The sequence below is a fragment of the Phaenicophaeus curvirostris genome, chromosome 5 (genome assembly GCF_032191515.1).
Source record: "Phaenicophaeus curvirostris isolate KB17595 chromosome 5, BPBGC_Pcur_1.0, whole genome shotgun sequence".
Taxonomy (NCBI): Eukaryota; Metazoa; Chordata; class Aves; order Cuculiformes; family Cuculidae; genus Phaenicophaeus; species Phaenicophaeus curvirostris.
In genome coordinates, this window is record NC_091396.1 from 28,055,551 (window position 1) to 28,064,896 (window position 9,346).

Consider the following 9,346-nt stretch of genomic DNA (forward strand, 5'->3'; position numbering starts at 1 on the left):
TATTTGGTGTTTTTCTTAATCTGACATTGATGAAATCAAGAAGCCATGTTTGAGAATACCAGCTTCCACTTATTAAAACTAATATAATTAGAAATAAACAAAAAAAGTAGACTTCTAACACTTGTGGTAAGGGATGAAGGCTCAAATCTGTGAACAGACCGTGCTCTGAAAGTTCAGAAGCACAGTAAATAAGAAGAATAAAAAATCTATTTTACGATCTCCTAATATTTGGGTCAGCAGCAGGCTCATAATGTGTAGGTGTGAGCTGTATCATGCCATGCAATAGCAGTGTTGACTGCAGGGGCATCACATTCTCCAGAACTTAGTTCCTTGAATACAAGGGTATTGCTAACCTGCTATGTGCTGTTTTGGTGACCTGGTGCAAACAGGATCAAAGGTAATATTAAGAGTTGTTTTCAGCATCTGTGTTCCAGTGATAATTTACACACTGTTCCACCAAGCCCTAGTACTGCTGTAGAGAGACTGGTGTGTTGAGAGCACTGGTGTGTTTTCACAGGGCAGTCAGGACTGATGGCAGGAACCACTGAGTGGGTAGCAGGAAAGCAGAAGACTGGAGGCTTCATTGTAGTGCAATTGGTGCTTTTTCAATTGAGCTAAACCCTCATTTGTTTCCCAAAATACATTAACTGCAAAAGTGCATCATCCTGAGCATGCACGAAACTTTGTGACATCACTGGAGTTTAATTTATAATCTGCTCAACAGATAGCAATGTCTTAAACTGATCCTAGCAATATCCTGGATTTAAACCAATGCATTTGCATCTGAGTCGCCAAGCCAGTTCCCTCAACCTTTATCCAGACATTCATGTAGCCTAGACCACATATCCTCCAGGAAACAATATTGTCATGCAGTACTGCCATCCTATCTCAGCCTTTTGATAATTTCTTCTCAAACTGCACTTGTTTGCAGCCTCTCCCTACCTCCGTCACTCCATACATATACTAGACATTAAAGACTGAGGGCATATTTAGGAAAAGGATGAAGGGAAGATATTGGAGGTATGTAAGACTGGAAGAAATTGGTTGGCACACTAGTTTACTAGAAGTGATGCTTCAAATAAAGTGTCAATCTCAATTCCTACATCCTTGAGGCAGCAAAGAGGGGCAACAACCAACCTGCTTTATGAACTGCATAAATCTTTGTTCTCCTGTCATAGCCCCAATCTGACCTCAAAACCCATTCTCAGAGGCATCTTGCTTCCAAGCTTCTTATTCCTGCCACACCATTTCTCCTCTCCATCTGTTGGGCAGCAGTGACTTGGAAAAAGATTAACTAGGTCAAAAGCTAGCAGTTCCCACTTTGAATGTCACACATGCCTGCTTTGTTGAGCATGGAGAATTGAAAGTATACTGATAGAAAAGGAATTATGGATCCCATAATCTAAGCATATGCCATGAATGTTCAAAATTAGTGTACCTACAATGGCAGTGGGAAACCTAGTAGAAACAAACAAAAATACCAAACTTCTACCTAGCAGACAATTAAATTTATTTAATTCTACATTGCAATGTGTAATGCAGAAAAGAGTTTGAGGATAGAGATTGGGCATTTGTTATGTTTGGCTAGTGAAGAGCCATAGCTTTACAAATAAGCTTCATAGAAATCTACGGAAGGAATAACTAGGTCACAGTCCTTAAGAATTTAAATGAGATGTAAGGAAATGTATTCCAAAGTGATAGCTGACACAAAGCAATACATGTGTGTAAATACAATATGCAAGTACTAGAAAGGTTCGTGGAATACATACATTTTCAGGTTGCTTTTAAAAAAATAAAAATTAATACATGGGATGGGAAATCACTATGGACACATAAAATGTAATGGCACATGAGCAAAAAGCTGAAATTAAATGTGACCTATATAATGAAACACAACAGCATCTGCTTAAGCTGGTTGCTGGAGAGGATAAAAGATAGTGGACTTGGCTGAAACCACAAGGGGAATATAAAGAGTCTGAACTGAATTATCTGAAATGAAGTCAGTTGGAATACCACTGCAACGTCCTGGAAAAAAGACTGCCAGGGCATTTCCTTAGTAAGCATCATTATCGAGATAGATAATATATCTAAAGAGCACTGCCCCCTTCAGCACAGCCCACTTAAAAAAAAAAAAAAAACCAAAAAAAAAACCAGAAAAAAAAATCAACCAAAACCAGGAAAGGGTGAAATGTATTTTATAGTTTTGTCCTAATTAGATTAAAAATAAAAGCTGGTGTATAAATCCTTAGAGAGCTGCCAATGCAAAGCAGAAAGCAGAGTAAAAAGGTGTGTGTTTGTACACAGTCCTGAATAATGTGAAAAGCATTCTAAATAACCAAGGATGCAGCTGAAGTCAGGGATGTCCTTTCCTACCATAACTTCCCTTATTAAATGTCTCTCTTGGTCCTAGCCAGGTTAGAATGATAGAAAGGTTTCAGGGATGCTAAATGTGAAGGCTTCTCCTTCCAAGGCCAGGAAGCCAGAAGAAGGGTGGTATTTGCAGGGCAGAGCCCCTTGCAGAGATCACGAAACATTTCATTAACCAGCTGAGAGAAAAGACTAATCCAGAGATTTTTATCCAGACCCTGCATGGAGCGAATCTGGTAGGCACTATAAACACTGGTGAAAAGGAGACGGTCAAACTCTGTTAGGGGCAAAGGGGTATTCATCAGTGAATAATATCCCAGGTGCTGCTCAATCTCTGTTGGTGTTTTGGGAACTTCTTCCTCTAAAATCTGCATGAACTGCTGTGCCAGGCGCAGGGAGGCCAGCTCTTCATCTTGCAGCCGGATTGTCCCGTCAGCCTGAATATCTAGCCCTCCCCAGAGCATCTGGAAGAGAAGAGCAGCATGCACATGAGAAGCCCAGCACAAACACTCCACCAGTTATAATCAAGCTGTAAAACCATCTGCAATGCTGCCAAATCTCAGGCCAGACTGAGAGGCAGCCACTTGCTGACTCGCTGCCCACAGCCCCCCTAGTCCCACTCCATGTCCTTCGCCAGCCCCACACCCCTTTTGTGACTGGCCCCATGCCTCGGTCTCCCAGTGGGACCCATCCAACTCACGGCTCCCAGCCTGCCTCTCCCACGACAGTCCTGCCTGCAGCAGCTCCCCAGTGTGACTGTGTTGAGTCGGGGGAGTCCCTTGTCCCACCCTAAAGCTGTGAGGTGCTGTGGAGGGGGGTCAGAGCCCCCTTCAGCTGCACTTCATGATGGGAAGGTGCACAAATGTAATTAGGGCATCATCAAGGCATTTTCCAGGAAATCCGACTGGGATGAGAACAAGCAGAATATGGGTGTTCATGTGCAGGCAGGTGGCAGCGCGGGCACTAACAGTGCCTTGGCCCATGGGCCCCCAACGCCCAGGAGACCTCTAGCATGACGTCGGCATCCTCTGGGCCACGACGAGGTGCATTGGCGTCAGCACCATCCCTGCTGCGAGGGTGTTCATCTGGAAGACATCAGGCAGAGTTTGATAGTGCAAGACCACAGCCCTTCCTGTTTGTTTTTGTCATTTGGTTGTCAACAATGTCTTCAATATTTCTGAGCTCTCGCTCATAGCTTGCCAAACATGACAGATGCTGACCACAAGATTTTGATGAGCAAAACAAGCTTTTTAAGAGAAGTGGAAGTGATTGAGTGAGGCACATGCAAGTTCTGGATATGACAGCGATTAATCCTGCCAGCAGAGCAAAGTGTGCGGCAAAAGGTGTTTGCTTTGACAGACAGCAAGGAAACCCCTCATGCCAAGTATGGGTGGGGTTTCGTTGTATGGCAGTTTTTGCCAGAGAAAGTGATGCTGTCCAACAGCAGGAAGGTGCTGGGATGCTCCTTGACCTGCTGGTGGAAACATAATCTGGTGCTTGTCTTGGTTTTATACTCCTTCCCTGAGCATCTGCAGTATCTTTACCTGAGCTGGTGGCAGGGTGTAAGGGTAAAGAAACCTGGGTGGATCCATTACAGCTCTTCTCCTGTCCAGTTAATTTCTTGCTGGGCCACCTGACATTATTTAAACTGTGAAAAAAAAATGTATATGGGGCCAGAGGAGTGGGAGTTTATTCATATGAGTCACATTAATCCTAAAATTCTTTAATTTTCATTTACTAATAATTCTAGTACATTAACTTGATGCATTTATTTTGCCTTTATTATTTCTTCGTGAAAAAAGGAGGCAAAATTAGCCTTGGTCCAGGACTGTGAGAGGGAGGCTGCATCCCTTCCCTTCTCTGTGTTGATCAGTGTAGTCATGTAGCAGTCTGTCTTCTACTTATTATAGATACATCCTTCAAGTCAAGAAACATAAAATGGAAAAAGCTCCTATAAAATAGTAAGCATTGGCACTTTTTTTTCATTTTTATGTGAATAAAGGCTTTTTTTTACATTAAAAAAGAGGGAGAATTTCTATTGAGTACTCCAGAATTAAAGTCAGCAGCTTCTTATAAAAAGCAGAAAAATTGTTTAATTCTCTATGTGTATGATGATGACTTTCAAGCCCAAATTCCAACTTTTTCTTCTTGGTTAAAGCTTTTTGGGGAGATGTATGAGCTGCCTGAAGAAGTGCACTGCCACCCCTCAGGCTGTGGAGGTTTGTTTCTCCACACAGCTGCAGGCTCCCTGATCCAAGCCAACTGTGGGTTTGGAATGTGAGCAGGAACGTAGCTGATCTTTCCTGTTCCTCCATGGATGTGCCAGCAAGGCTTTTAGCTCAGGTAAAGATACTGCATCATTTCTTTGCCGGTCTTCTCTCTGCTAACTGATACACTAGGGTCATAGATCCCTTGATTGAAAGACATCTGATTGGCTGCAAAGTCAAGGATTTTCTTGAATAGCTGCCAAACTGCCGTTATTAGTAACTGTCTTATACATTTACACAGTGTTAAATTTTTTTAGTAGAGTAAAACACAAATTAAACAAAACAAGCAATGTATTGAAATAATAACATAAATGTTCTTTGGAGACACAAAAATGGTCCCTTATTTACTTTATGACTCAACAGGGTGGGTTTCTTTCCAAAAGGAATCTAGAAAACCTACAAAAATTATTGTAGGAGTAGGCTTTTTCAGCAGAGACACAAAAAAACCCTCCCCCTGCCACCAAAACCAGCAGCAGGTCTTCATTTGGCAATAGACACTTTGGCAAAGACACTTCATTTTGGCAATAGACACTTTGGTAAAGTGTCTCCCCCACTGAACAGCCCCAGCTGGGACTCATTGCATGAACATTTGCCAAGCCAAGAAGCCACATCCCTAGCAGGTGCCATTCCTACCTGTCAGCCTCTGGGATCCAGCAAACACACACAGGATCAGCCAGGCATTGCACTGCACCTTGGCCATAGCAGCCCAGCCTGGCAGTGGCTGCCACCCACCCTGTGGACAATGCCGTGCGTGAAGTGAGAGTTGTTTGCTGTGACGTCTTCCGTTGCTGCTTCTGGTCCCAGCGGACTCTGTTGGAATGGATTAATGTTGCTGTGTTTCTAGTTGCAGCCCTGGGAAGGGCTTGCAGCTCAGCCTGCTGACCCTGAAGGATATTTTCCATCATATTTTGGAAACTTGGAAGACTTTGTTGTGAAGTTTCTGGCAGAATTGTTTTAAGCTTCTTTTCCAAAGACTGATTGCTCACTACAGTTTATTCAAGGAAGCTAGCAGAGGCAAGAAATTTCATTGCATATGAAGAAGGGTGGACCTCCTGGTCCTTTTGCAGAACAACCCTGTCACAGCTTCATGGCACTTCAGCTCTTTAGCTTTGTTTTCAGTTTTCTTCTTTCCTGAGTTTGAAAATGTGCAAACAATCCTGAAGTGTCAAAAACAGATAAGGCCATCAGTCTGCACGGGTTCATGGGAGGGCAGTAGCAGCCAAAAAATACAAGCAAGAAAGAGAAACGTCACTTGTTCCATTCTGTTCCATTCCAAACCTCCCAGAAGGAGAACGCAATATACTAACCTAGCAAACAACAAGCATCAGAGCCTGCCTGGCTTTAGCATCTCATCATCCTCTTCTGCAACAAGGCTTCTGGGTTATGATGAACACAGTCTGCCTTAGGTGTTGTTGATTACACAGGAGAATCTTCATCTAATTCCCTTCACAGCTCGTATCTGTTCTTTACAGATCTTCGCACTTTTAGTAGTGCCTAATCCCAGCCAAGCTGTTCTGTATTTCTTCTCTATATAGTCCTGGGTGTCTCTGGGACGCCAGGGTTATATAAATACCTAATAGAATGTATAAATAAGAATCCACACCATCTCCCTGAGGTTAAAGTTCTTCTTTGGGGATAGAAGTCTGCCTAGAAAAGAGAGAAGGTGCAGCTGAAACACATACCCTTCTCAGCAAGTTACAGGGTGTCGATTTGTAGTGACTACTGTCCCCAGATATTTTACTGAGGGTAGGGATGATGTTCCAGTTAGTAAGGTGTCAAAAGCATCACATCTTCTGAAACTTCCAGCATCTGTAGTTGCACCTGGCAATATGTGGACTTAGACTAGCTACAAAGAAAAGCAGCACATAATAGAATAGTCCTACATTTTTCAGGGAAGGAAGGACCCTCAATACCCAGAGCCATTCATACCCTTAGTTTGGACCAAAATAAGGCCTGTGTTTCTGTCATAGCCTTGGCTATCTTCAAGTCAGGGTACACTTGTTGAAGTTTTCATTATTTTCTTTTGCTTCTGCTTTAGATGCATCCCTTTCTTCTGGAGCGAGATGTCTTCTATTAAACTGCAAACCACATGCTACTCAAGAGGCAGACACTACTGACCCACCTGTACAGTATGAGAGATGTGCCTTCTGCTTTGTGCCATAATCCCTTACAATCCACAATGTATGCATGACTTTGTCTAGAAGTCACTATGTTAAAAAACCCCGCGTCTCATGGGCCATGAAATAGCTTCCCTTTGTCGTGCAGCATGTGACACAAGGAGGAGTCCAGGATTTTGGCCAACATCTGCAAAGGCTGTATATGACTTGGTCAACAAGAAAATTTCCTAGGAACAGCTTGCAGTTGGAGTGCCTAGAGGGGGATACCCTAGGGAGGGAGAAGAAAGTAGGCCAGAGGCTGTGCTTACATGACTGATACAGTGGCAGGTGGGGGACAGGCATCAGTGCCTTGAGCTGGGGGAATTTTGTAGAATTGCCTCACTATCCTGCACAGAAAGGCAATTGCACAGTGATAAACATATGCCTTAGTTGTTTATAAAGCAGCAGTAGTTATTGGGTGCACAGAAACAAACCTGAGTTTCTGATAGACACACACAGTCCCAGCAATGCAATGTTAGGCAGTGCAGCTCCTCCTCCTGAGGGATTTTGTCCTTGACAGGTATTCACAGCTGAGTATGCACAACCCTGTCCCTCCACACTCCCCCCCGCCATACCGTCTGTTGTAGGAGCAGTTTCAAAATGTTGCATCAAGCCAGGTTTCTGCAGGGGCACTTTGACAGTTTTCATGCTTTCTACCATGACCTTCTGAAGCAAGAAGATGGGAAAGAGGAGCAAGATATGAGGGATGAAAAACTGAAGGAACTGATTGGATGCTGATGCAAAATTGTTCCAGGTGACTGAAGCTTTGCCTGTCACAGGAGAGCTGGGGCAATGGAGTGAGAAGCTGTTGAGGGAACAGTGTAGTGAGGTTGCAGCTACCCTAACCTCTGTTTGCCACAGTCACAAGTGACAGCATCTGCTGGGAAGAATTCCTGTGAACCTAACATTACAGACTCCTGTAGGCTGTAAATCCTAATGTCTGTTTGTTGGCTTTTTTAGCACCTCCATTCACCATTACATTGTTTGTACAGAACCTCAATTTTGTTACCTTGTTCACATATTTTACTTTTCTATTGTAAACATATACACAGCAGTGTTTGTACAGCTGAAGCTACCTTTTTCTCTCAACACAGTAAATTTCTGCTGCTTCCTTGCCCCATTGGAGATTACATCTGTATCCTGGGACAAGCATCCTGCCACAGGAACCCACGTGGGCTGTGCTTAGATACACATCTGGTCCACGGCACTGGCAGAAGGCACAAGGTGTGGTTAATACAGCACCAGGAAGAGCCTTTTGGGGAGGGAGGTTTCTTTGAGATGGGACTGCAGGGAGATAGGCAGCGTTTTCACAAAAGAATACAAGAAATTCTTGCTTCAAACATCTTGTCCAGAACTTGGGGAGACCACAGTTCCCAGCCTGGGCCTGCCTGGAAGGTGCTCAGGGGAGGACGATGATGATGAGAAGGCAGCTAAGGAAAGAGGGGAATGAAGAAGGACATACGTGGCTCCCCAGGATGATGAGGCTCAGGTCACAGAGGGTGAAGAAGGAAAAACACCTTGAAAGAAGTACTGTCTGTAATCAGACAGGACCTTCACTATCATACCAGTATTTTCCAGGTATGGTCCTGCTGGTCCATGTACAAATGTTTTCATCATCTTTTTCTTTCAGTTTGTGAGCTGCATCCCCTGCTTGAAGGTTGCCTAACAGTGGCAGGGAGGGCCCCATCCCACTGCACCTACTGCATAAAAGGATCCCTCCTCAACTTGGAGAAGAGGTAATAGGATGCAGAGTGATAGGTGGTATGGGGCATACAGATCAGCAAGGCCTAGCTGAAATCCTCATCAGGATTTTGACTGGAGATCATTCATAAGGGCCCATATGGGCCCTTATGGGTGTGGTCATGACGTAGTGGTGTGGACATGATGCAGGTGAATACCCTGCCACTATTAACAGCCACATCCTCAGAGACAAGAGTCTGCTCACCCATCTGTAGGGAAAGATGCCAGAGTTCCAGAAAACACTAGCAAAACCTTCTCATCTGGGGAAGCTCAACATGGTGACTGTGAGTCATCACTTCAAGTCTATTTGTCTCAGCAGTACCAGACAATTTCTCTTCATAACAGTGTGTCTGTAAGTCAGCTATATCTGACTTAATCTCATCCAACACCCTCCTACAACTGGAAAATCCAACACTGGCAAACAGGCCTCATGGAGGCTGGCGATGTGCATCAGGCAGGGACAGAAAATTTGGAAGGTAGCTGCATGCTTGACCAAGCTGACCACAGCCTAGGACAGCATGAAGCAAGTGCCCACCAGCCACAGGAACCCAGAGCAAGCAAGTTCTATAGGCAAGGGTGGCCCCTGGGGCTCAGGAACAATGGAAGAGGTAGTGTGCCAACACTAGTAATTCTTTGTGAAGCTATGTAACCTCTTGTCCCTGGGATAATGCGTCTGGGTGAGTAAGTGGTACTCTTAATAAGCTCCTAGGGTTCTCTAATGAGAAGAGATTTGGGTCTATTAGCAACTATTCCACATATAAAAGACCTGCTGGAGCCAGTGTCTGTCCCCACAGGTCTGGCTCCTTTGACTCCAGT

General features: G+C 44.1%; 1 protein-coding gene and 1 long non-coding RNA gene across 2 annotated transcripts in view; one reads left to right on the forward strand and one right to left on the reverse strand.

The window, feature by feature from the left end:
• Nucleotides 1–9,346, forward strand: part of LOC138721247 (uncharacterized) — a 238,913-nt gene that overhangs the window by 213,030 nt on the left and 16,537 nt on the right. The gene's annotated exons all lie outside the window — the stretch shown is intronic.
• On the reverse strand, nt 2,162–6,107 carry FAM180B (family with sequence similarity 180 member B). The gene is made up of 3 exons (XM_069857013.1): nt 5,268–6,107; nt 3,373–3,452; nt 2,162–2,831 (listed from the first exon to the last, which is right to left on the reverse strand). The coding sequence occupies exons 1-3, from the start codon at nt 5,332–5,334 to the stop codon at nt 2,388–2,390; spliced, it is 591 nt and encodes a 196-aa protein (XP_069713114.1). The 5' UTR covers nt 5,335–6,107; the 3' UTR covers nt 2,162–2,387.

Excerpts from the sequence above, each read along its gene's own strand:
- FAM180B (XM_069857013.1), bottom strand. The coding sequence starts at position 5,334 with ATGGCCAAGGTGCAGTGCAATGCCTGGCTGATCCTGTGTGTGTTTGCT. Across the intron at positions 3,453-5,267 it reads TGGATCCCAGAGGCTGACAG|ATGAACACCCTCGCAGCAGG; the intron begins GTAGGAATGGCA and ends GATGTCTTCCAG. Across the intron at positions 2,832-3,372 it reads ATGCCGACGTCATGCTAGAG|ATGCTCTGGGGAGGGCTAGA; the intron begins GTCTCCTGGGCG and ends CTTCTCTTCCAG.